This window comes from Alexandromys fortis, unplaced genomic scaffold, assembly GCF_014885135.2.
Source record: "Alexandromys fortis isolate MF-2015 unplaced genomic scaffold, M_Fortis_MF-2015_v1.1 scaffold_173, whole genome shotgun sequence".
NCBI classification, from domain to species: Eukaryota; Metazoa; Chordata; class Mammalia; order Rodentia; family Cricetidae; genus Alexandromys; species Alexandromys fortis.
This window is the reverse complement of record NW_026068051.1, coordinates 151,331-178,228: the sequence shown is the minus strand read 5'-3', so window position 1 is coordinate 178,228 and position 26,898 is coordinate 151,331. Positions and strand designations below refer to the sequence as shown.

At 45.4% G+C, this 26,898-nt stretch overlaps 2 protein-coding genes across 4 annotated transcripts in view; one reads left to right on the top strand and one right to left on the bottom strand.

The window, feature by feature from the left end:
- The window catches only part of Trim37 (tripartite motif containing 37), a 127,413-nt gene extending 110,935 nt beyond the window's left edge, over nt 1–16,478 (top strand). The window contains exon 25 of one of the 2 annotated variants that reach the window (XM_050119539.1): nt 16,059–16,478. In XM_050119539.1, the coding sequence (XP_049975496.1) occupies nt 16,059–16,203 (145 nt within the window). In that variant the 3' untranslated portion in view covers nt 16,204–16,478. The remainder of the gene's footprint in view (nt 1–16,058) is intronic. The other variant, XM_050119538.1, reaches the window with a different exon arrangement.
- The window catches only part of Ppm1e (protein phosphatase, Mg2+/Mn2+ dependent 1E), a 146,732-nt gene that overhangs the window by 10,875 nt on the left and 108,959 nt on the right, over nt 1–26,898 (bottom strand). Inside the window, exons 2-6 of one of the 2 annotated variants that reach the window (XM_050119541.1) lie at nt 14,473–14,591; nt 7,782–7,981; nt 4,216–4,404; nt 465–608; nt 173–266 (exon numbers count right to left, since the gene is read on the bottom strand). In XM_050119541.1, coding sequence (XP_049975498.1) covers nt 173–266; nt 465–608; nt 4,216–4,404; nt 7,782–7,981; nt 14,473–14,591 — 746 coding nt within the window. The remainder of the gene's footprint in view (nt 1–172; nt 267–464; nt 609–4,215; nt 4,405–7,781; nt 7,982–14,472; nt 14,592–26,898) is intronic. The other variant, XM_050119542.1, reaches the window with a different exon arrangement.

Here is a 26,898-nt window from a genome sequence, read left to right as displayed (position 1 = left end):
TAGAATGTATAAATAGCCAGGTGTACTTAAATCATTAAAAAGCATCCAGCTGTTATCTTAAACAGTAATAAGCACTCTGAGCAGATAAGTTAGCATCTCAAGTTCCTTCATATCAAAGTTAACACATGGCAGAGAGATTTTGGAGAAACAAAATTAATGTTTTTTTTCCTACCTATAGCTCTGGATACTGATAGACTTCCATTCACCCTCCAGGCACCAAACCAAACTACACAACCTCCAAGGGCCTCAATTCGCTGCTTTTCATCCTAGAGCAGTGCAATAAAAAGCAAATAATTGGATTCAGAATTTATTCATCCACTTTACAGTAAACAGATATACTGCCCATCATCTCTGTGAAGAGGCTTTCTGTATTTCTCCTTGAGGGGCATGGTATATTGCTGAGATCAGAGGCAATAGTAATAACTGCCTCTAGGACATGCTTGAGTAGAATGGACCATACATACCTCTCTGTCTGGCTTGTGTGGCTTCATGAGCTCGACAGCTTGACCCTTTCTTACAAGCATAACCTGGGAATCGCCCACCCATGCCACGTGGAGCATGTTGCCTCTGATAAAAGTCACTACTCCTGTGGTCCCACATCGTAAGCTCTGAAAATAATTTAAGACCATAGTCAAAAAACACCAAATTCTCATTCAGAAGCAATTTATAATTCATACAAGCTGCATTTGAGAGACAATTAGTAATTTGTTTCGTATTACAAATTCATGTTTCTCGGAGCATTTTCTTTATTTGGAATTTTGAATCTTTTTTATTTGTATTTTTAATACTTCCTGAAGTGAACACGCATTAATTTTGCTAAAAATAACAGCTTTATAGCTAAAAAATATCTTCAAAACAATAAACTACTTTTGGGTACTAGTTGGGGAGGAGCTTCAGTTTTGTCTTATTTTTGAAATAAAAGTCTCTCACTGTGTAGCTCTAACAGCCTGGAACTTGCTATATAGACCAGACAGGCCTCAAAATTACACAGGTCTACCTGCTTCTGCTGCGATTAAACATGTAATACCACCATTCCTGCCTCAGAGAACTTGATGTGCATTTATATACACAAATCCACTTGATCTGTAATACACTGGACAGGAATGATTATCAGGTTTGTTTTAAGTATAGATTTTTTAAGAACTGGGCTTGCAGCTGGAGAGAGACGGCTCAGTGATTAAGAGCACTGGCTTCTCTTCCAGAGGACCCCATATGGCAATGGCCACAACCATGTGTAACTCAGTCCCAAGAGATCTAATGCCCTCTGCTGGCCTTCACGGGCACTGCATGCATGTGGTGCACAGATATACATATAGGCAAAAAAATTACTCATAAAATATAAATTAGCTAATTAATTTAAAAACTGGATCAGGTGAGAAGGTCAGAAGGTAAAGGCACTACAAAACCTGAAGACCATAGTACCATAGTTCAACCTCTGACTCTCAATATGGTGGACAATAAAGAACCATCTCCTGAAGTTGTCCTTCCCTCCACATGATACTGTGGCATATACGCACACACACCCCCCATACACATACAATACACGAATGTGTTTAAAAAACATGGCATATTTGTGACTTGTCCAAGGACTGGTAATCTCTTTACTGTGCAAACACTTTAAGTCTTTGTTCTTCCTGGTTCACTGTTAAATCCATTCCACCACCATCACACCTTTCTTTTAAGACTGGGTCTGACTGTCACTGTGGCAAGTCTGGAACTCATGGAGAATCTTTTGCCTCTGCCTCCCAAGTGCTGGGACTTTCTTTCTTTCCTTCCCCCTACCCCCGCTGTTTGTATATCAAGACAGGGTTTCTCTGTGAAATAGCTCTGGCTGTCCTAGAACTCGCTCTGTAGACCAGGCTGGCCTCAAGCACAACAGAGCTCCACCTGCCTCTGCCTCCCAAGTGCTGGGATTAAAGGTGCGTGCAATCACTTCCAGGCAGCCTTAGTCCTTTTTGTTTCTGACCTACTAGGTTGTCAGTGAGGTGATGTAGTTGTTGTGTGTGTTTGTGTGTGTGTACACAAAGTATTTTCTTAGTACAAAAGAAATGTCCCCAGTCTCTGGATATCATGGAGCCGAGACAGCATATAGTCACTGAAGAAAATGCTTATATACCTTTAAAAACAAAAACCAGAACAATCTTCCCCACAGTATTTTTAGGGAGCTTTGATGGAAACACTGCACAGAGAACTAACAGCCTGGGGTTTCACTGCAACAGCTACCACAGTACTTAAAGCTCTTGATCCTGCTATACTAAAGTGACATCTCCATTTGACATGAGTCACCACCAAATGAGCATGAGTCTGTTACTAAGGACCTGGCCCAAATTAGAATGAGTGCGTCAGGGTGGTGAAGGGCTTCTTCTATCCAATGAGAAAAACAACTTCTCTTTTTCCCTATATAGGAAAAGTTTGTTATAAATCCTCACCCACCAATAAAATGTCTTCCCACACAGAATGTTGAAAAGCTCAGCCCTCTGGAACACAGCATAAAGACACTTCAGTGCATATGCCCTGGAGAGAACAGGAGGGGGGTGGGCTGCCCACAATAGGAATAGCTACTCCCCAGCAGTAAGGAGCACATGGAGGCACAAGAAGGAGAGAAGCGACTTCTTAGAGGACCCTGAATTATGTGAACTCTGACAGGACTGGGAGGGCACCACTGACAGAGCAAGCAAGGGAAGCACGGTCGGGACGTAGGAAACAGCACGTAAGATTAGGAAAAAGACAAAATGACCAACCAGTGCTCACTCTGCTGAATACAGGCCACCCCCGCCCCCATGGCTCACAGTGTCCCTCCACAGAGGCAGGGCTAAGGAAAGGGCCGAGTCCACTGGGGTCTTGTTGTGCAGCCCTAGCTCTACGTGTGGATCCTAGTTGTTACTATAGTAATTTGTGTATGAAACCAAGCTTAGGGCTCAAGGTAGATACTTCTCTTGCTTGTTGCCAAATAGTTCTGGATTCTTCTTTCATTAATTTTAAGCCTCACTATTGCTTTGCAGCATAATTGCAAGATCAGGGAAATGGGATCAAATAATTAATTTTCTGGTCTTTTCATTTTAAAAGTTCACATTTGAGTCATGTGGTAGAAATGTTAACTTGTGCATATCTTAATATATAATTAGTTTTGAAAAGTTAAAAAAGTGCCTTTTTCTCTTGGCCCTCCCCAGCTAAAAATCCAACATGGAGTACTATAAGTAATTATGTTTCATTGCACAGCATGATGTACATATGGGTTTTTGTTTGTTTTACTTTTAGACTTTAATACAGAACCCCTCAATTTCATTCTAAGTTAAGTGCTTAGTTCTGACCAGCCTTAGCAATATAGGTCATGAGTCTGTCTTTTCTTCTTATTAAGAAGAAATCAGTTGTAGGATCATCTAAGGACTCTCCGAGCTCTCCATCGGAAATGTTCCCTGGAGACAGATGCACGGTGACCACTGCCTACTCATGCAGAAGGAATGGATGGAAGTCATCCCAGTTTCTGTTTCCTTTGTAAAACTATTGTTTTCAATCCACCAGGTCCAGTCTCGAAGCTAACAGGTAGTAGGGAAAAAAGAAGCAATACTCACCTGCCAAATCCAGCAGCAATTCTAGAAAGGGGCCAGACAGCCACAGAATGAGTTTCCTTTACAGTGACTGTTTCATTGTGTCCCTCAAAATTATTCCTCAGGAACTACTGAGAACTCAAGAACAATGGCAATGGGTTTTTGATCCTACTGCACGTACTGGCTTTGTGGGAGCCTAGGCTTTGTGGATGCTCACCTTACTAGGCCTGGATGGAGGTGGGTGGTCCTTGGACTTCCCACAGGGCAGGGAAACTTGATTGCTCTTTGGGCTAACGAGGGAGGGGGACTTGGTTGGGGGAGGGAGAGGGAAAGGGGAGGCAGTGGCGGGAAGAGTCAGAAATCTTTAATAAATAAATAAAAATTAAAAATAAAGAAAAAAATTATTCCTCAGGAGAGATCTGGGTTTAGAATTGAGCAGAGTCCAACAAGTAGCTCAAGTAAGTGTGTGTGTGTGTGTACGTACATACAGTTTAGATAATGTGTACCCAGAAAGAGAAAAGGCCAAAGTGTGTGTGTGTGTGTGTGTATACAGTTTAGATAATATGTACCCAGAAAGAGAAAAGGCCAAAGTGCCCTTCAGCCACAGAGACTGGATTGAACTCAGCTGGTGCACTTCTAGCTGGTGTTCACAAGGACGTGGGCATACCTCCCTGGCTGCCTTCTGCACAAACCGCTCATCCGTGACACGGAAGGCCCGGCAGAGAGCCTCAGCAGGATCATGGGGGAACATCTCCTGGCGCACTAAGTTAACATGTAGGTGAACGGAGGCATAAATGGCAGCGTCCACTCCCCCGTGGCCATCAAACACTGCAAAGTAAGCTTGTTCCTCCTGGTCCTGTCAATAAAGACACAAAGCAGTTAAGGAATGGGGCACAGTACCATCCAAAGGAGCCGATGCCCTGGAAATGTCCATCCTCTACTGTGTCAGTCAGATTAGGAGACTGATGTTTCCCTTTGCCGACGCGCCTGATGAGCTGCCGCAAGCTGCGCTGCTAGAGCACTGTTTACACAGCGCCCTGGAACACATCATGCCCAGTAGCGTGGGCGGAGGGCCCTCCCTTGTGAAACTTGTGTACCATGGAAACACCCACATGCGTTTGCTTCAGAACCATAGTTAGAGGTTGGGAGGAGGAAAAGGAAAGAAGGTATGAGAAAAAGTGAGCAAAAGCTGTTTCGGATTGAGTACTTCTTTCAAAATACCAGAGAACAATAAAAAATAATTGGCTTTCCAGCACAAGACCAGTTTTGTGCAGGGTATCTAAACTACATGGAGATAAAGACAACCTACACCATTCCTGGTCACATTGAGTTCCTACCAGAAATAAGTCTTTAAACTTGTTAGCCAATCTTGAACTACGTATCAGATGCCCAAGTGCCCTGTGTGGCTGGCACCTTTGCTTCAGCTCCAATCTAAACTTCAGCGTCTCATTTCTCAGAAAGGCCGGCTGCCAGCAGTGGCCCTTCTACCATCTGTTGTGTCTTGAGTTCACTCTGCAAGTGCCAGAGAGTTAGCCACTCTCTTCATTTTCAGCTCGGTTCAGCTCGGATGTGTGTCTTAGCTCTGTTGGTAATCTGCGAGTCGCTCAAGTTTCATGGTTACTAAGTTCCCTTGAGGCAGCAGTAGCTAATGGCTTCATTTGGGAATCTTTATATTTTTTTCCTTGGGAGTCTGGGTTCTGTCACCCTGAACCAATCTTTTCTTTGGGTGATGTTTTTGCTTGCTTGCTTTAGGTTTTTTATTTTGTTTTTTTGTTTGTTTTCTTGTTATTTTTATTTTGTTTTTACCTATTATTTTTGCGGCAGTGTCAAGTAGCCCAGGTTGGACGCAGATGTGCTGAGTAGACGCCTGGTTCTCCTGTGTCTCTGTGCTTTGGAAATGGCTCTAGCAGAAGCACTGCATCTAGCTGTCCTGAGCGTGGTAACACTCAGAAACGGTGATGTCCTGTCACTTACAGGCACTACCTCTAGTGTATCTTGCATTTCAAGCAGAACAGTCTATGGTACTATCGAAGACTGACAAAGCAGAATTGTCTAAAAATAAATCCTGACACTTAGAATTTATATCTGGACTAAAGTAGTACACAATTCCCAGCAACTCAGTATAACAGAAGAAGAAACAGCAGCCAGGAGGGGTCTTGGCGAAGAGAGCATAAAGTCAGGGCTGTCATATTGGTCGTGGAATCTCAGCATGTGATACTGTATGTTTCACTGCACAAACTTTCTTTTAAAGCAGTGTAGTTTCTTAAAGCAGAAAATGATAATTTACTAAAATAAAAAATAAAACGAATGTCACTGTAACCCCACTATCATTTACCTATACATATCATTTATCTGTATCTCTATACATTTGTGGCTGGGTTTTGTTTTGGTGATGGTGATTATTAGGACTTTGGGTATGTGAGATAAACTTTCTACATCTGGGTATGCTTGTGTGTGTGTGAGTGTGTGCTTTGGTTTTTGACACAGGGTCTTGCCTTGTAGCTATTACCCTGCCTCAGCCTCTAAAGTCCTGGATTACACAGGTGTACACCACCACACCTGGCTCTGGTGGGGGTTTTTTTGTTTGTTTTGGTTTGGTTTTTCGAGACAGGGTTTCTCTGTGGCTTTGGAGCCTGTCCTGGAACTAGCTCTTGTAGACCAGGCTGGTCTCGAACTCACAGAGATCCGCCTGCCTCTGCCTCCCGAGTGCTGGGATTAAAGGCGTGCACCACCACTGCCTGGCTCTGCATTTTTAAAGTAAGGATCACACTATATATGAAATTTTATGTCCTGCTCTATGTCATTAACATTTCTGCATGTATTCAAAGACATTGTCTTGAATAGATTGAGATACATTTCCTTTAATGATTTTTAGATCATTTCTGATTTATTTTTATTAATAATGTTGAAACACTTAACACATACTTAAGACTTTGCTGTATTTCCATTGTGATGAAGAATTTTATTTATTTATTTGTTTGTTTGTTTGTTTATTTATTATGTATACAATATTCTGTCTGTATGCCTGAAGGCCAGAAGAGGGCACCAGACCTCATTCCAAATGGTTGTGAGCCACCATGTGGTTGCCAGGAATTGAACTCAGGACCTTTGGAAGAGCAGGCAATGTTCTTAACCACTGAGCCATCTCTCCAGCCCGTGATGAAGAATTTTAAATGAAATAAAGTTATCAGATCAAGGGTATGAGAATTTGTAACACTAAGTAATCATAGCTCAGTAGGCTTCAGTCCCTGCTTTGGTGCATCAAGGTGGCTCTTTCTGAGATAGGCCTCTGCCTGTTTTTTACATTTGGAGACAAATGAAAACCGGCCAGGTCAACATCCTGAAAGCATCCTTGAGTAGGTGTAGTCTATGGGGACTGTTTAGGAGGGAGCCTTTGGGTCACATTTGCACAGACAGCACCGGAAGCACAGATGGAAAACGCAGAAAGGCTGCTGTCTTTCTAAGCCCCAGCTGCTAACCTGCATTGCTCTTTAGCCCTTGGCAGTCCATGAAGTTTAAAGTTAGTAGCTACGTGAAGGAAATATTATGCTGGGTATAAATCACTACACCGCAATTTTCAAGTTATAGACTTAGAAGAAAGAAAGGGTGAGTGACAGACAGAGGAAGCAAGCCCACCTTTGTTTGCATTAGCATAATGCGCTTACTAGAAAAGAGACGACAGCAAGAACGTGGTTATTAAGCTGACACGGCTCATATGGATCTAATCTGTCAGTCACAGAGACTTGTGGCATGTAATTCCAACTACTTCCTACCTCAGAGACCCAGATTTTAAAAAGAAAATCACATGTACTCAAGTTGTCTCAGCCTTAATTTATTCTTTTATGTTGTTTTTTGTTGCTTCAGCAACATGGTGTTGTTCTGAGAATCCACTAAGTCACTTGACTTTACTACAGAAATATTCTCCTTTTAAAAACTGTATTTCAGTATAATGGTTTTCTTTGGTTGCTAAAGCATTTTAATGCTTTAGAAGCTTCCAAAGAGCCTGGTAACTTCCCTTGCTTTCCTGGATAGGAACTGGCTGGCTGTCCAGAAGAGGTTTTTACTCTCCCAATTTTGAACCATGTGAGCCTATTAAAAATAACAATGTTCCCGGTTTGGAATGATCTGAACTTACTCAAAATAACAAAACAGTTCTATTTTCTAGTGCAGTCCACCTCCCTCCGTCCAGCGAGTGACGGACCGTGTTGCACCAGCTCCCAGAATGCCCTTTACCTCCAGGTTGAAGAGCATATTAAAGTCAGGGATGCAGACATGCTTGTCCTCCATTTTCCTTCGCATGTTTTTGATGGCATGAATTGATGTTTCATAATAAATCTGAGGCCTCCTGCGCAGAGGGAAGTCCTTAACCCAGCTGCAGCAAATCTCGTGTAGTTTGCTGAAGACAGAACGGGCCAGTTTCACTGTCTCGATTTCTGTGAAGGAAACAGACCTCCGGTGAAGAGCCATGTAACACTGCTTTCCTCTCCCCTGCTTGGGAAGGACAGAAGCAGCCACCCCAGCTGTGTCCTCCTGAACTCAAGGAAAGGAACACTGCTTCTGAAGAGAAGAAAAAACAGTCTGCCAGCTGCCCCCAAGGTCACCTCCTGGCAGGGGACCTCCAGTCAGGCCAGGCTTGCTCAGTGTGATCTCCAGCAGCCCTCTGCCCTCTAGGCCAGAGCAGCCTTCACTGGACGCTGCTGTGGTTATCACGCGGATAGCCAAGCCTAGGCTTCGAAGAACGACTGAAACTGGTTATGCAGCCCCCGCAGCGGGAAAGACGGCTGGCAGACTGACGGCTCACTCTCACTTCCTCTTCCTGATCTTTTATGTCTTCTCTCTAGTGAACAGATCATCATTTGGAACTGAGTTACATATTTTCTTTGATATATTTATTATTATTAAAGTTTTAAGCAGTAGTTTAGCCAATGGAGTAACTAACGTGTTAAAGGTGTGTTTACTCCGGAGGACAACCTGAATTCTCTCTGTGTGTATTGTGGGAGTCTTCACCTAAGTGCACTACTTTGATTTTTTAAAAATATTATTATTAGGGTCTTGTTATGTAGCCCTGGCTGTTCTGGAACTCATTCTATAGACCAGGTTAACCTTGAACTTGAGGCTACCTCTGGAGTGCTAGGATTAAAGGCTTTATTTTCAATTGCTTATTTATTTAGCCAAAGTCTTGCTAGGTAGCTCAAGCTGGCCTTGGCCTTGAATAAGGACGCCCAGTTGCTTTACTTTCCCAAGTGCAGGGATTGCAGGCTTGCGCCACTACAGCTGGCTTCTATCACCTTAACTGTACTGTCTGACGCAATAGTTAACATCTGGCTGCTGTGGCAAACTTCTGTCCCATGGCACACGGCCAGTGTGTGTTGAAGAGACTATAGCTAACGTCTTTAACCATCTATCCAAGCTGTCTTCCACTCTGTTTGTAGCTCCTCAACCAAAAGAGGAGGTTTTCGGTACTTTGGGTGTTCCTGCAGAAAGTTGCTTTACTAAATCCGACACAGCTTGGCAGCCTGAGGAAGTATGTGGCAGACGGGCAATGGCTACAGATGCTTCCGCTAGCCTAGAACAGAAATCCCAAAGAGACTGTGTGTTCCTCAGCAGCATGGACCTAGGACTTCCATTTCTTTATTTCCAATCTTGCTTTAGCCTTGAATCTGTGACTCCATTTCTACTCTTGTGCATAATTCTTACATGATTTTTCTTGTTTTGTAGTGTTAGGAATAGAACTCGGGGCCCTGACCATGGCAGGCAGCATATGTATGGTATCACCCTATAGAGCCCAGGCCGGCCTCAAACTCAGAATCTTCCGCTGTAGACTCCCACGTGTTGGAATTAGCTTCCCAAGTTGCAAATTGCCACATCCAGCAAACACTCACCCAGTCCTTTTTGAACAGGGTCTCACTCTGTCCCCAGGCTGACCTGGTCTCACATTCCCAGTGCCTCACCCTCCTAAGTTACAGGTAGGTGTCAGCCACTGCCTCCAGCTCTATTTTTTTAATGATTATATTTAGAAAGCTAGGCTCAAGGATTTTATTTCAGTTTTTCCTTATTATTAATATACAGTAGTCCTAGCCTATGGCTTTTGAGCCCTTTAACGTTTTTCTGTGTTTGTTTTGAGACAGGGTCTTGTTAGCACAGGCTGCCTCCAGGCTCGCCAGTGCTGTGACTTATGGGCGGGTACCACCATACCCAGCCTCCCCTTCCTAATTTTATGTTACTGAAAAACAAGTGTATTTGAAAGGGAAAGAAGTTCAAAGAGCAAATACTCCCTGAGGAGTTATATACAAGAAATGAACAGGCCAACAAACAGCCAAATATTTCTCTTGCTTTTTTTTGTTGTTTTTGAGTTTTGTTTTTTGAGACAGGGTTTCTGTGTAGTTCTGTCTGTCCTGGAACTCACTCTGTAGACCAGGCTGGCCTCAAACTCACAGAGATCCTCCTGCCTCTGCCCTGGGTGCTGGGATTAAAGGCGTGCACCACCACCTTTTTTTCAGAACCAGCTCCCATAGAGGCTTCAGCAGGAGAAACACACCCCATGCAGACCTGACATGCATATGTCCTTATTTGACACAGTCACAAAAGAGGGTCACAAAACAAATGGATGATCCAGAAACCTCAAGGGGAATGGGACTGGGTACAATTAATGACATGTCCCAGAATCCCAGCTAATAATATAAACTGTCCATCATTCTTTAGTTTACATATTACTGTCACTATGTACACCCGTGCTATCCAATAAAGGAGCTAATAAAACAAATGGCTCATTGGTTAAGAGCACTGGCTGCTCTTAACAGAGGACCCAAGTTCAGTTCCCAACACTAATGCAGAAGCTGACAACCACCTGGAAGGCTCTAACGCCCTCTTCTAGCCTCTGGGCAGCAGACATACAGTGCACATGCATACACACAAGCACAGCATTCATACATAAAATCAAAAGTAAGTAAATATTGGGGTTGACGAGACAAGATAGTTGAGAAGTTAAGAAATACTACTCCTGGAGAGGATCCAGGTTTGGTTCCCAGCACCCACACGGTGGCTCACAGGTACCTGGAACTCCAGTTCCAGAGGTTCCAATACCCTTTTTTGGTCTCCAAGGGCACACGCAGGTAAAGCACCCATACACATAAAATAATAAATATTTTAAAATATAAAGTTGCTTTTCTTTCAAATGTTGGATGATTAGGGGTGGTCCCTGCAGTCCCTCTTGTCCTGAGCTTATGTAAATTAATCTCATTATATAGGCCAAGCTGGCCCGGAACTCCCTATAGACCAGGCTGGCCTCAGAGTCCTGAGTGCGAGGATTCCAGGGCTGTGGCACCACACCCAGCTTCTCTGAGGTGGAGTAGCCCTGTCTTCCTGCCATGTGCTCCTTGTGTTCTCAGTTCTGTTTGTTCACACCAGCCATTGTCGCTCCTACTTTTTGAGATTTATTTTTTATTACGTGTGTCAGGGGCCAGGGGTGTGTGCATGTGAGCACTGAGGCCAGAGTCATTAGATCCTGTAGCTGAAGCCACCTGATGATGGGTGCCATGAATTTATCCCAGTTGTCTGCAGGAGCAGCACACACGTGCTAAACCATCTCTCCAGCCCTGTTCTAACTCTGGAGCCACACTTTATCAGTCAGTAGTACTTAGAACATCTACTGATATTCCATGTCGCTAGAATTGTCGTCATTGTGCTTGAAAAAGCGTGGTCCAGCAGCTGGCGTACAGCAAAAGCTCCATCAGACGGATAACCAACCCTTAGTGCATCTCCAGAGCTCTTGCGTGTACATCCTTCTCTGGGGTGATAAAGTACTGCAATATCAGAAGGTTAGTTTTCCTTTCTGTTGCTCTTAATTTTGTTAATTTTTGTTTTGTGTGTGGTGTGTTGTATGTATGTGTAGTGTGGGGGACAGGTCAGTGTTAAGACCCTTCTGTTGTGAACCACCTCACTGTTTGAGACAGGGCTTCTCGCTGCATCTGGAGCTTCCTGACTGCACGAGACCAGCTGGCCAGTGAGCTCCTGTCTCCACTTGCCCAAAGCTAGAATTACAGAGGCAGACCATCATGTTCTGCTTTTATACAATTGTTGAGGTTCTGAATCCAAATCCTAAGCTTGCATGTTCCTGAATGAGCCACCTTCCGAGCCCTTTACCATTAGTTTTGAAAGATGTAATTTATCCAGGCATGGCAGCCCAAGTCCATAATCCTCTGACCAAAGAGGTGGAGTCAGGAGGATCAGGACCAAGGCCAGCCTCCACCACAGAGTTGGTTTGGGGCCAGCCTAAGCTACATGAAATCCTGTCTCAAAAAGCCAAGAAAAAAGTTTTTTTAAGGGACTGGAGGAATGACTGCTCTTCCAGGGAACCCAACTTTCCAGCACCCATATAGCAGCTCACAACCATGAGTCCCTCCAGTTCTAGGGGGTCTGATGCCCTCTTCTGGCCTCAATGGACACTCTAAGCACCTCATGCACAGAGGTATATGCAGACAAAACACTCATGCATGAAACTTAAAAAAAAAAATTTAAAAGAATAAAATTTTGTTTTGAAACAACCAAGAAGTTTTAAGAGGCACTTCAGTGGGGATTTCACTGTGTGTGCTGTAGGCCCTACCCAGTATGCTTCTCCCCAATGTAGGCTGTGGGCCAACAGTGTCCCTATAGAGTTCTCAAGGGGCTGAATGACCTTTTTACAGGGTCGCCTAAGACCATTGGAAAAAACAGGTATTTAAGATTCGTGCCAGTAGCAAGATTACAGTTGCAAAGTAGCAAGGAAAATAATGTTACGGTGGCTGGGGCAGCAGGAAGGTTGAGACCCACTGTCGTGGACCCGTGTGCAGCTCGCACCTAGTCACCTGTGCTGAGCGGGAATCTCAACAGGAGGCATTTCTAAGTGATCGCCTAGAAAAATCTGAAACAATGTGACCAGTGCCATCCATTAACAAAAAATCCTCCCTGTTTACTTCTATCACCTTGTAAGGCTGAGACAGTTCTTCAGAGCCAGCATGTAGGGCGGCACTTGAGTCCTGAGACAGTCTCCAGCAAGGGTGCTATAGGAAGACCATTAGCATCTACGTAATAGCCACTTGAGATGGGAAAATTAAACAAGATGAGGGGCATGAAAAAGTGGGAACCATCCAAGTAGCAGTCCAGCCCTCACGGCTGTAGCTCACTTGTCAGTCGTTAATGTCGTTACTGTCCCTATGCTGAGAGCTGGAGCTGAGTCAGCCATCACCCGCTGCACTGAAGCAGAATCGATCTCTCATCTCTTCATTACAAGGGTTTCACTTGCATTTCCATTCGAGAAAGACAGCTTTGTGGAAGGAATTCTGCTCAGGTTGGCTCCAGGACAGCGTGGCTCTAGGTGAATCAGTTATTCTCAGTTGAAAACAGCAGTTCCTCCTGGATAGTTTCTGTCCCAGTCTGGAGACAGGAAGAGCGGGAACGCCGCAGTCTCTGGGCGTCTTTCTATTTATAGCGCTTGCTTTGTTCCTTATGTACCATGCTGACGGGTGAATGCTCTGAATAGAACAGATGGGCTAGGCATGGTAACACGTGTTGTGATCCTAGCACCCAGGAGACTACGACAGGGGACTGAAGCAAAAGGCCAGCCAGAGGCTACATAGTTGAGACCTTGTCTCATAGCTAATAAATACCAATAAAATATTCCCCTTAAAATTTTGGAATAGTGAGCTAGGAATGTTACACAGTTGATAGAACACATTCTTACGACTTGAGACACTTCAGGTTCCATCCCCGGCACCAAAAATAGAAGTGCATGGTGGGGTAGTCATGCTCTGATTTTATAAAAATCACTTAACTGCTTTCAAATATGTGTAAGCCCAGTGCATTAACTGGGAGCCAGTGGGGTGGCACATGCCTGTGACCCGGCTGCTCCGGTTGCCTAGGTGGGAGGATAGCAAGTTTCAGGCCAGCCTGGGCAATTGAGCAAGACTCTCTTTTAAAACTCTGTGTGTTTGGTGTGTGTATGCGTATGTGCGTGTACACATGTGTATGTGTGTGTGGTGTGTGCTTGCATGTGTGTGTGTGCGTGTGTGTCTGGAGATGTAACTCTGAAGGAGAGTGTCAGGTCCAAGGTCTTGGGCTCAGTTCTGCTGGTGCCAGGGATGCGTGTGGGTGTGAGTGTTGAGCATCTTGTCCTTGCTATCAGCAAAGATGCAGAGTGACTGACGGAGATAAAGGACATGATGCACCTGCCGGAGCTCTGTTGTAATAGAAAACTGAACAAGATTGATGAGTTTGGTTATAACTGACTTTTTAAAACTTGTCTGTACTGTATTCAAGATCAGCTGAGGGGCTGGAGAGATGACTCAGTGGTTAAGAGTATTGCCTGTTCTTCCAAAGGTCCTGAGTTCAATTCCCGGCAACCACACGGTGGCTCACAACCATCTGTAATGAGGTCAGGTGCCCTTTTCTGGCCTGCAGACATGCACACAGACAGAATATTGTATACATAATAAATAAATATTAAAAAAAAGATCAGCTGAGCCTCTTAGACTAGAAAGGGGCATTTAGGGTGGTGCAGCCGTGGGTAAACAATGCACTACAGGCAGGTTTTCCTCATACTCTTACTTTATTATACAGATAAGGTCCTTGCCTAAGCCTAAATTCAAGTGACCTTCCCACCCAGGCCTGCCAAGTATCTGGGACCCTAGGTCCGTGTTACTGGGCCAACTCGTTGTGTGCCATCTGTCTAGAAATCACATCCATTTCTTATTTTCAATACTTTCCGTGTACTAGTTCACCCCTTAGATATATACGTGGATTTTTCTTCTTGCCTCTTTTTGCTGATGTTTAAGAAAAAACTCCCGGATAAACTCCTGGATAGCACTAGATAGTCACCTGTGGGGGGGTATATGTCCGGGAAATTTAAGGTGCGCAGGCATTTTGAACAAACAGTGGAGAAGGTGCTTACCCACAGTCCCTTCTGTGCCGTCTGTCTCCTTTGGGATGCAGTGAGCAGAAAGGTCACTCTGGAGGACTTCGTCTGATGTGGCTCTGGCTAAAGCAGCAGCCAGAAAGGAAGGGCAGTTACTGAAAGAGAAGCACAAGGCATCCTCAGTAAGAACTTCGACGTGAAGCTTTAGTACACCGTAACACCTGCCGTGTCTTATCCCAGAACTGCCCTTTAACATCCAACAAATGACTGAGCGCGTTAGCTGACAGACAGTCAGATCTCCCAGGCTAGGTAGACAGGTGGTAAGCAGGGCAGCTAAAAGATGAGCTTTATGAGAGGAACAACACAGTGGCTCTAGCGGTGCCTACCTAGACTGGGTGCCAGCCATGCCATACCCTTAAATATGAAAAAGACTGAGTTATGAGGAAGTGGAAGGGCAGGTTGAAATACTTCAGGCTAGCGTTGCACAGGCTGTAAGAGCTTGAGAGAAGTCACAGGAATTTTTGAGCAGGTAAGTGCCACCATGAGATAAGAACTAAAATATTCCCTTGTTTGCTGTGCCAAAGGAAATCAGAATGTAGCAAGAATGAAAATCCATGGAAGGGAGGAGGAGGAAGCGGGGAGGACGGGAGTAAGAGCATGAGTCAGGGAGGAGGAGGAAGCGGGGAGGACGGGAGTAAGAGCAATGATGAGGAGGAGGTGGGGCAGGAAGAGGAGCAGGAGGAGGGATGGGAGGAGGAAGAGTAGGAGGATGTATTTTGGAGAAAGATGCTGTAGAACTTGCTGACAGTTGTGTCGAGGTGAGTGAAGGGCTGAGAGTGAGTCCTGAGTTTGTCTGAGCAGCTACGTGGGAGGACAGGAACCAGGACAAGAGGCTTGAGGACGTGGGCTAATGTCGAAAACAAGAGTTCATTTTAGCTGTTAAGCTGGAAACAGCATGAGATATTTTATAAAGGTATAAAATGATTAACTGGATTTTAGAGAGGGGTTCAGATGTTAGGAAATTGGGAATGACAAACTCTAAAGCGACAGGAATAGAAATAGTCACACAGGAGGAATCAGAACAACTGTGTTCTCCTTTGGAGTGGGAAGGTTGCTCTGTGCCCTCCGTTTCATATGCTGTGGAAAGCAGGGCAGCGGGTATTTGCCTTGTTAGTGCCTGAGTTTTCATGTGAAGGCAGCTGTAGACAAAGAGCTATCGTGGATCTCACTAGCACATGGAGAAACCTTGACTCCCAAGCCTGAGCCTCATGCAGTTGTGGATGAGGTTTTGGGAGACACTGGATGGGGGTCGCATGTGTGGATGCTGTGCACTCTGACCAGAAGGCCGTGGCAGACTGTCTGTAGCAGGCCGCGGCAGTTTCTGCTCTCACATTGTTTTTGCATGCATGGCTCCAACCCAGGCACACTACACTAGCGCAGTGCTTTGCTGTCGAGTCCCAGCTGCAGGCCCCATGCTGTTTTAGAACCTTGTCATTTCACGTAGCTTGCTGTTGTTCCTTTACATGGGCTAAGACTTGGGAACTGTTTTTCTGTATTTGGGGGGGGGGGGGGGGGGGGGCTCTTTGGCTATCCTGGCTTCTTGCTTTCTTCCTTTCTCCTAGATTGCTTGTTCTTGGAACCCAGCAGCCATACTGTGAGGAAGCCCAAACCAGCCAACTTGGAGAAACAGCATGTCAGGGGTCACATGGATATGAGCTGAGGTCCCTGCCTCCAGCTGGCAACCACCATCAGCTGCCTGATGTGTAAGTGCACAGAGCTCCAGACAACACCAGTCTCCAGCCTGAGGCTTCAGATGTGGGACAGAGATGGGAACTTCGCTGTGCCAGTCTGAAATCCTGAGCGAGAAACTATAGTATAATAAATGACTTTATTACGCTATTAGGTTTTGTCATGTTTTGTTAGATAGCCACTGTAACTGAAAACCCAGTATTTTAAAGCTTGCTAGAAGATAGGAACCTATAGAGACTAAAAATAGCTAGGCATGGTAGCGTATAATCCCAGCATTCCAGAGGCAGAGAGTCTGTGAGTCGGTCCAGCCTCCCCACTCCCCCCAAAAGACTGAAAGATGGAGGAACTCGAAGAGGAGAGTCGAGGCAGTTGAGTGTTTGAAGAGGGGAACGGCTGCTAAGGGGACCAGATTTGGACGGGAAAGGAATATTTAATATAACATGTAAAGAAATCATCACTGACTGGGTACCAAGATAATTTAATGGGAGGGAAAAATGTCTCAAAAAATGGAACCGGGGGAAATTAAGCTTGATCCCCATATATAAAAGTACCAATTAAAAGTGCATTGCATGGGGGCTGCTCATGCTTGTCTTGTGTGCAGAGACCCTGAATTCAAGCCCTAGCTGCTTCCTCTCTCCCCTAAAAAAGAAGAGACAACTGACAGCAAGCATTAATATGTCATCAGACGCCAGGACTCTGTATACAGCTGAGTGGGCACAGAACAGTCAGCATAAAGTTGCTGTTTGGCTGTGCTGTATCTTCTCCTAGAGACATATGCCTTAGAAATGAAAGCGCACATCCACACCAAGGCTTGTATGTGGACGCGCATCTCAGCAGAAATAAAATGCATCAGATACAGAGTGCAGTACCTTTTTAATATTTATTTTATGAGTAGGGGTGCTTTGCCAGCATGTAAATCCATGTACCATGTGTGTGCCTGGTTCATGAAGAGGTCAGCAGGGATCATCAGGTCCTCTGGAACTGGAGTTGCAGATGGTTGTGAGTCACCATGTGGTCGCTGGGTGCTTTTAGCCATTAAAAGGAACAAAGCACTTATACATGCAACAGCATAGATGAGCCTTGGAGATCTGCTGGCAGAAGGCCACACTAAAGGCCACGTATTATAGTGATGCAGTTCCAGGAAAAGCCTATGTTAGGTTAATCTGTAGAAGGAGAAGCGGTGCTTTGGGGATGAAGTCCAGTCTGTATGGAATACCAGCCTTTGACGGGGTGAAGATGGTGCCTTAGATGGGAAAAGAAGGAAGGAACTGGGTGGTGCATGCCTTTAATCCCAGCACTCCGGAGGCAGAGGCAGGCTGATCTCTGAGATCAAGGCCAGCCTGGTCTGCAGAGTGGGGCAGCCAGGGTTACACAGAGAAACCCGGTCCAAAAAAATGGTTAAAAAAGAGAGAGAGAGGGAGGGAGGTCAGGCAAGCAGTTAGTTTATGTCCAGGTAGGGTTTTCTATTTGCTGTAGGACGTGAGGGCAATCACTCTAACAGTGTGACTAAGAAACCCTCACAGGTCTTTTCTGGGGCTTGCATGCCTTGTGCCAGGCTCTATTCTACTGCTCAAGATCTATATGAACAGGAACCATAAGACCCTGCCCTCCTAGTGCTTACACCAGAGGGAGGTTTCTCAATGGAACATGAAGCTAGATCAGCTCTCAAAACCTTTTTGGGCATGAGAATCGCCTATGGATCTTGTTAAAACATTAAAGGATTGCGGGGCCCTCCCATTGAGGTTCTCAGCAGGCCTGGGTGAGGCCCGAGAATCTTCATTTCTAACCAGTCCCTGGAGAAGGTAGGCAGAGCTCAGTGATTGGAGATGTGTGAGACACTGTCAGTACGTAGTTCCTCCCATCTGTGTTCCTGCGCTAGCAGGTATGCAGATAAAGACTCTTGTTCGCCAAGATTGGGTTTTTACAGGGTGGCATGGTACGGTCAATTAAAGACGTGGGAGCTGCATTATCTTTTTAAGTGTGTGATTATGATGGTAGGTCTTGGACTCGTAAGTTGCCCAAGAAAGAATAGATGTTGTAAACCAGTGCGGTCTAAATGAACATGAAGAGTGGGTGAAAGTACTTGGGTTCAAATTCCAGCACACACGTTATGATCTGAGAGCAGGATGCCGTGTGCACCATTACTAGGAAGGTCGGGGGAGGCCAAAGACTTGGTTCAGAAACACGGAATCTCAGGGCTTACACTCCAGACCTCGAAGGAAGATAGGTCTTCAAACTCCCTCTCATGCCTTAGTACGTGTGTGCGTGCGCGGGCTCACGTGTCCAGATGCATGCGGGGGGGGGGGGGAGTGCACACACACATCTGCACGAGTGTGTTATTCTCAGGGTGACTGTCCACTTTCTTCTTGGAGTTGGGGTCGACTGGCTAGTGAACGCTGGGGCTCTGCTGTCTCTGTGGCCCCAGCACTGAGATTACATGCGCACGCCAACACAACTGGGAACCGACCTTGAGTGCTCACGCTTGCAGGCACTCGCCAAGCTCTCGGCAGTTTTTATTTTTTGTTTTTGGTTTTTTTTCTTTTCTTCTTTTTTTTTTTTTTTTTCGAGACAGGGTTTCTCTGTGGTTTTGGAGCCTGTCCTGGAACAAGCTCTTGTAGATCAGGCTGGTCTCGAACTCGCAGAGATCTGCCTGCCTCTGCCTCCCAGGTGCTGGGATTAAAGGCCTGCGCCACCCCCCAGCATCGGCAGTTTTTTTTAAAATTGCAGGTTATGATGCTAAATGAATAAATGAATAATGAAATCGCTGTTGTCTGTGCTAGCAGCATTGGGCACCTGAACTATGCCCTCTGCCCTTTTTCATTAGAAAACTTACAGCTATTCATTCATTCATTATTCGTTCATCTGTCCGGAGCGGGTGGGGAGCACATGCAAGTCAGAGGATAGCCTGCAGGAACTGGTTCACTCCTTCCACTGCATGGGCTCTGGGGATGGAACCCAAGTGGTCAACTGTGGTCGCAAGCACCTGTAACCCCGAGACCAGCGGTTCAACCTGTGGGTTATGACTCCTTGTGTCGCATATCAGAATTCATAGCAGTAGGAAAATTACAGTTATGAAATAGCAACAGAAATAATGTTATCGCCGGAGGTCACCATGACAGAGGAACCGTGTTAAAAGGGTTGTGGCACTAGGGAGGTTGAGGACCTACTGGTGCTGCTCACCTTAATTTTTATTTTGACATGAGGTTTCTTTCACGACACTGCCCAAACAGGTTCCAAACTTGAGAACTTTCTGAGCCTGGGGTTTCAGGCCTGCACCCCACACCCAGTTGTGACTAGCCGTCTCTGCTCTGCTTTGCTCTGGGTGTGGTAGGCGGGCAGGACAGCGGAGCTGAGTAGTATTCCAGGTGTGCTGAAGGGCACTTTTCACATCTGCTGCTCCTTAGCAGCTATGGAACGCAGGCTCAAATGCAGCACCTCCGTCCCTCATTGCTGTCTCGACGACTGGCCTCCTCTTGAGGACTCGAAGGGTCCTGCCGCCCATCTTTCAGGCTTTACTCTGATCTAATCAGTTCTTTGTTTCTAAAGCTGTGTATTAAAATGATGCCAGAACTTCAGTGTGATCTAGCTCCCTGAGTTCCACAAGAAAATGATACATTTGGTGTAATTAAGCGATCAGTCTAGGCCCGTCAAAGGTAACGACTGTGACGAGTTGAGAGAACAAGCGCGCACGTTCTTCTCATTGTGTGCCATCTGCAGCCCATTTCTAGTTAAAGCTAATGTACTTTTTTAACTTGTGTCAGACAGAATGAAAATATTTTCAGTGAAGCAGGGAGGAGGATTAGCTCACTAAAGTGAGATCTCAAACATCACCTCCGTCAGCTCGATCTGCACGTCAGAACACGGAATCACCCGTATGAATCATTTCTTAGGGTTTTGACTAAACTGAAAGAAGCTGTTTCTGAGAAATCAGAATTGCAAATGTCTGAAGCATAGTCACATCAGAGAATACTTGATACACCTCAAATTCAAACGTATCATTAGTGCTTGTCATTTTAAGAGAGTCACCAAGAGTGACTAACATAACACAGAAACTGCTTTCCTGCAGAATCTCTCGAAAATGCTTAGAAAATGTTGAAATTTGGCGAAAATGCAGTCAGCGTAGTTAATAGCAGAAGATGGTCGGTCAGTAATGAGGCAGAGTGCAGACCTGGACATACAACTGTGCTTTGGGGCTGGAGAGATGGGTGGGCAGTTAGGAGCACTGGCTGCTCTTCAGAGGACGTGGGTTAGAGTCCTAGCACTCCCAGGCAGTTAGCAACTATCTGTGAGCCCAGTCCCGGGGACCCAGTGTCTTCTGCTGGCCTCTGTAGGCACCAGGTGTGTACACAGCACACAAACATGCAGACAACACACACATTAAATAAGTAGAGAAACAGCATCAAATGCTGCTGCATTGGAAGCACTGCGGTCACTGGTGTGACTCCACCCCGCAGGGCTGTGGATGCTCTAGGTCTTCTAAAATCAGCTTGATCTTGTTAGGGTCCTCAGACACAAGAAAATATTGCAGCTTTGCTTGTTTTACAGACACACGCGTGTGTGCGCGCACACACACACACACACACACAGAGAGAGAGAGAGAGAGAGAGAGAGAGAGAGAGAGAGAGAACCTATAAGACAAATTCTTTGAAATACTTTCTGTTCTTACTTCCAAGCAGTTTAGATCCTATGCACAGAAAGAAGTGTTTTCTACACAGTGGTTTGTTACTTCCTTTTTTATCTTTAACACTGAAGTACAGACTTTACATATTCATAGACAGAAATAGTCTCATTTTGTTTCTAAGTCATGTATTGTATACGTTTTTTGAACAATATTAAAAATCATTAGAGGGCCACTGACATTGAGTCACAAGAAGTAAAACACTACTTCATTAACGCTATTTACGTCAATGAATACGTGAGTATATACTTGGATTTTATATATACTTATTTTTTTCAGTGCTCTATGTTATAGAGCCCCATTAACATCAGAAGCTGAGCTCTGTAAATAAAAGACAGGATTTGCTTTAAGGTAAATGTTTTTCAAACACATGCAAACCACCAGAAAACTCTGGTTTCCGAATGCCTTGACTGTCCTTTCCTAGTGGTCGCATTGGCTAGCAGCATTGTGTTTAGCTTCCAAGTATTTATTTGGAGAGGTCAATCTTGTCTTCAGTTCTACTTCAAAGAAGGACCAAGAGTGCTCACTGGTAGGGTATGTGCTCAGACTGTATAAAAAACTACACCTGCTCCCAGGCATGCCTGCCTGTCTGTCTGCTTTCCTTCCTTCCTTCTTTTTTCTTTTGAGACAGGGTCTCACTATATAGCTGGCCTGGAACTACATGGATCAGGCTGGCCTGAACTCACAGAGATCTACCTAGCTTTGCCTCCCAAGGGCTGGGATTAAAGGCAGTGCTATCACTTGCAAGGTGGTGGAAAAATCTGTAATTACCAAGTACAGCCGCACCTTAATGACCTTCAGTAGTTGAGCACTTTTCAGTGTTTACAGGATTTGACCTGCAGTGTCTGAACAGTCTTTTAGAAGGAAACATTAAATCATCATGGGAGCACCTGGATAATATCAGAAGCAGGCTGAGCTGAACTTGGCAAAAGATTGTGTGCTTACTGTGCAGAAGGGAAGGCCCTCAGTTTGCTCCTAACCATGGGATGGAGGGAAGGCGTCGGGCTTAGCAGAGTAGCAAGGGAAGCTTGTTCAAGGACTGAGCATGTTCAGTCCTTGAGACCTCCAGACTTGGTAGATACTTCATACGCTTATTGTAAAAATGGATTTCTCTGTGCTGCTATGAAAATAAGAAACAAAAGCAGAGACGGCTGAGAGTATAGCATTGCACACCATGTACAAGACCTTGCGCTGCATTTGAGAGAGAACAGCAGTGACCCTGGTGCCCAAATGCAGCTCCACTGCTTACACTGAGAGCTCTGAAATCCGACCAGCCCATCCCTGAGATGCTGCTGAGCTGACTTGTTGGAGGAGGTGAGAGTGGAGAGAAGCTGGAGAGGCTCCTCCCAGCCGGGGCCTCCGGGCTGCCAAGCCCCAGGCTGTTGTTTCCTCCATTGGAAAAATAAGAAAATGGGATAACTCCAGACTCTTCCAGGCCTAAAATGCTACCTCTGTAATTCTGTTCCAAGTAAGTATTGTTTTTCATTTCAAAGATGGGTCAAAGGCAGCTTAGAAGTATAAACTCACTGTGGGAGGCAGACAGCAGGGTCCCTGGAGTCTAGACGCTAGTTTAAGAATAGTCCAGGCAACAAAGCAAGATACCAACCCAAAATATTATTTCTATAAATATATAAGGATATTCTGCTTTATGTATTAGGTGTATTTTTTAAAGATTTATTTATTTATTATAGTGTTCTGTCTGCACGTATGCCTGCAGGCCAGAAGAGGGCGCCAGATTTCATTATAGATGGTTGTGAGCCACCATTTGGCTGCTGGAGATTGAATTCAGGTTCTTTGAAGAACAGGCAGTGCTCTTAACAGTTTAGCTATCTCTCTAGCCCTTAGCTATATTCTTCAATTTGGATTGCTGGGCATAATAGCACATGTCTTTGATCCCAGCATCAGGGCAGCAGAGCAGGTTTCAGGCTATGAGTTTCAGGCTAACCTGGTCTACATAGAGAGTTCTAGGCCAGCTAAGACTATATAGGAAGATCGTGTCTCAATAAATAAATGAATATTCACTCCCATAAGCACCACTGGTCTTGACATTGCATCCATTAGTTAGGACAGACTTCTTTGTACTTTGTGTAGCATCTACGTCATAAACCTCATATGGAACAATACTGTTCCAAGTGCCATGGAGCTTTTATTATTTTTGTTTTGTTTTGTTTTTGAGGCAGAGTCTCTCTGTTTAGTCCTAGCTGTCATGGAACTCACAAGGTAGACCAGGCTGGCCTTGCACTCACAGCTATCTGACTGCCTCTGCCTCTTGAGCACTGGGATTAAAGGCTTGCGCCACCACCGCCCAGCAAGAGCTTTGAATTTTATATTTTTGGTTTTGAGCCTATCCTTTAACGGCTGAGCCATCTCTCCAGCCCAAGCTTTGTATTTTAAACAACAACCCATCCTCCTTCTCCTTCTTACAAATATTTCCAAGAGTTTATGACTCTGTCTCTACATGAGTGCTAACGGGTGCCCTACATTCGCGGTAAGGAAGAGGATAGGGCTGGATGATGAAGGCTGACTCTGAGCACTGGGTGCTGTCTTGGTATAAATAGATTAATACACCATGGAAACAATAAATCACTTCATTTCAGATGCCAAGGGCGGATCTCCGCTCAGCCAGCCTGTCAGTACTGTGCAAATCAGGACAGTATACATTTTAAGGTTGCAAACTGAAGAAGCCGGGCCAGGATGCACTTTGATTACAATGCTAAACCTACACAAATCACCAAAGACGTTATTAGATAAATTAGAGGTTTAAAAGTACATCCTTGCTGACATTGGCAGTGTGGGCGTCTGCACATCACAGCACCCTCAGCTGTGTTTCGGCAGGCTGGGCAGAGCCCCTAAGGTAACAGAAATTCTGGAAGGTGGGACGTTTCCATCAATTAACTCCGAGATTCCACTGAGCAGTTCCTAGCCCACGGTATCATGGCGGGCCCTCGTCTCAGCATGAGTCTGCCTGGGTGATGACGAACAATGCTGATTCCCAGTCACCCCATCTCCTCTAATCATAAGGATTTTAAGTCTAAAATAGCACATTCAACTAAAAATAAAGAAGGCCAATCCTCTACCTGACAGTATTCCTTCTCTGTGTGGAGTTAAGGGGCTGGATTTCTTTGCCTGTAGGCTGTTCTTTGTCTAGCAACCTCTAGGAATGCCACCTGGAGTCAGATGGCAGTGCCCACACAGCACTGGCTCTTTCAGGCTCATGGAGGGTTCCAGTGCCTACCAGGTGCCTCGCTCCTACCACTCAGGCTTGGGGTTCACAGCAGAAGTCTCCCTGCTGTGCCTATCGGCATAATCTCAGCAACTATTTTTGCTCACACTGACCAGGTTGACATTCAAGGGAAACCTACATTATTTCGGGTTTTCTGTGACTTCCAATTAGCTGCTACAAGGTCACCCAAAATGAGACTAACAGTGGTGGAAGATCTCAGAGTGAAGTTGTTTGAGCAGGAAATCCTGTCACCTTTCTCCCAAACGCAGACTGAACTGAACAGCCTATGTCCTGAGACAGCCCTTGCTGGAGTGTCCCCATGTGATCTTCCTGCTGGATCCTGTGTGCTCAGGTCTGTTCCCTCAAGGGCTGCAGACAGCACCATGCTGCAGATTCTTCCCTGGGTATCTGCACATGACACCCCCCTACATTCCAGGGTGCTGTCTGCTCCGACGGTCCTCTCTTCCTGGCTTTGTCTTTACACACTAACTTCCATCAGCTCTAACTCACCACAGACTCCTGAGCTGACTGCGTGTCACCGCTGCGTCTCCCACACTGCAGTGGTCATCTGTGGAGAACACTGCCCAGGGCCTGTGTCCGTGCTCACACAGTGCGCACTGCGGAGCTGCTGGCCGGGACTGGAGTGTTGTCCTGTGCATCTCCTCCTAGAATGAGTGTGTCCTTAAATTAGACGTTTATTTGTGGGGACAGGGGATGTTTGGAAGTCGGAGGGCAGTTCTGGGTCTGGGGCAGCTGTGACAGGAAGTATTTCCAGAAGGAACTCAGGTGTGTGAGCAGCGTCACTGCAAAGTGCGGCCATGCCATGGCACTGACATCCCTGCCATTTCTTCCTGGGCTCTTCTCTGTGGGCCTGAAACCTTTGTCACTGCGTGCACTTTGGATGGGATTCGGAGACTCTGGTTAATGTAAAGTGTAACGACTGAGTGATTGAGAGCTAACATCTAGTCAGCACGAATGTATGGTACGCTTACAGTTGCTTCCATCCTTCCTGCTCCTGCGTCCTTCACACACGCCCGGCACAGTCTGTGACAGATTGCACAGCCCTCTCTAGTCTGAACAGCATATGTGCACTCACCAGAATTTAAATAAATCTCTGAGGAAGGAAAGTTGTGGGTTTATTTTCCTAATTTATTTTAACAATATAGAAATTCCGTCCTTTCAGATTCCTGATCTTTAAATCATGCTGGATTGTCAGGTGTATTCTAGAAACAGAGGTCAGAGGAAGAACTTCAGCCATTGAAAAAATGAGAATTTATCCTGGTTTTTTGTGGGTCTTTTGTTGCTGCTGTTGTCATTGTTTTGGGTGGGGATATGAGTATCTCTCCATATAGCTCTGGCTGTCCTAGAACTCACTGTGTAAATCAGGCTGGCCTTGACCTCACAGAGATCCTCCTGCCTCTGCCTCTGGGGTGCTAACATTAAAGGTATGTTACCATGATTGGCCCCATTTGAAGACCTCCCAAGGCTAAAGCAATTGTAAACAACAAGTTGACATCAAGCTAACTTCCCACTGACATACATCAAACAAGGTGACGAACAGAGGACCCCCGCATTCTACTTCTGGGGAAACCTACCCCCACTGGAAATGCATTAGACAAACGACATGGCTTCCATGGGCAGTTCTGCTTCTCTTCATGCAGTAACCGGGGAACTCTTGTCAGTGGTGTCTAAGGTGTTTTCCACGTCTCACTGCTCCATTGTGGAAATCTTCAAATGTACAAAAAGGTAAGATGCTTTTGTTGTGGGATGTTTGTACACTGTGTGAATGTGTGCTGTGCTTGGTGCAGACAGAGAGGACTCTGGGAAGAAGAAAGATGGAGGTCGCCAGCCAATGTGGAGGAGGCAGGATGGGCAGTACAGAGTAAAAGTAACTGAGCTTGTAAGGACTACATGAAAAGATAGGGGCTAATTTAAGCTGTAAGAGCCAGCTGGGGACCAGCCTAAGCTAAAGGCCAAGCCTTCATAATAAGAGTCTCTGTGTCATTATTTGGGAGCTGGCTGGCGTGACAGAGAAAGACGCACTACATACTTTCCCGCTGAAATCCATATGCCCGGTGCTTAGAGGCTGCCATTAACACTGTGCTCGTCATCCGCCGATTGGCTCAATAGACCTGATTTTTCATGCACATGAGAGTGACTTACTGATGTCAGTGTGCTTCCTTCTAAATATCTCAATGTGCACGTCATGGTCTAGAATTCAGTGTTTGTTTGCAGCTTTTCCCAAAATCTATATATTACAGAATGCACAAATTGTAAGTCTATTCACGTCATACTTATAAATGCGTGTATCCAGGACCTCAGATCCCCACTAGAATCCAGGGCCACCGGGCTGCTTCCACCACATCTTAGCCTGTCTCTCACTGGTCTCACTGTCTCCACTGCAGATTGGTTATGTTCTCTCTGAAATTTGTACAGGTACGTCTTCTTTTGTGGAAGCTTCTTTCCATCCAGCAATGTCGTGGAGATCCACTCGTGTTGCCTGTAACAGCGCACTCCTTCTCAGTGCAGAATAGTCTCTCCATTTCTTACCACCTTAGCGTGTTCATGCCCACGATGGACATGGGAGTTGTGTGCAGGTTTTAACTGAGGAATCAAACTGCTGTGGGCATTCGTGAGTCATTTTCTAGACATGGTTTTGTTTCTCTTGGGAAAATACTCAGAAGAAGGTGTTAATAGGTTAGAGTAGGTGTGTGTTTAATTTTTTTTATTATTATTTTTCAGATGGTCTCACTGTGTAGCCCTGGCAGTCCTGGAACTCACTATATAGACCAGGCTGGCCTTGAACTCACAG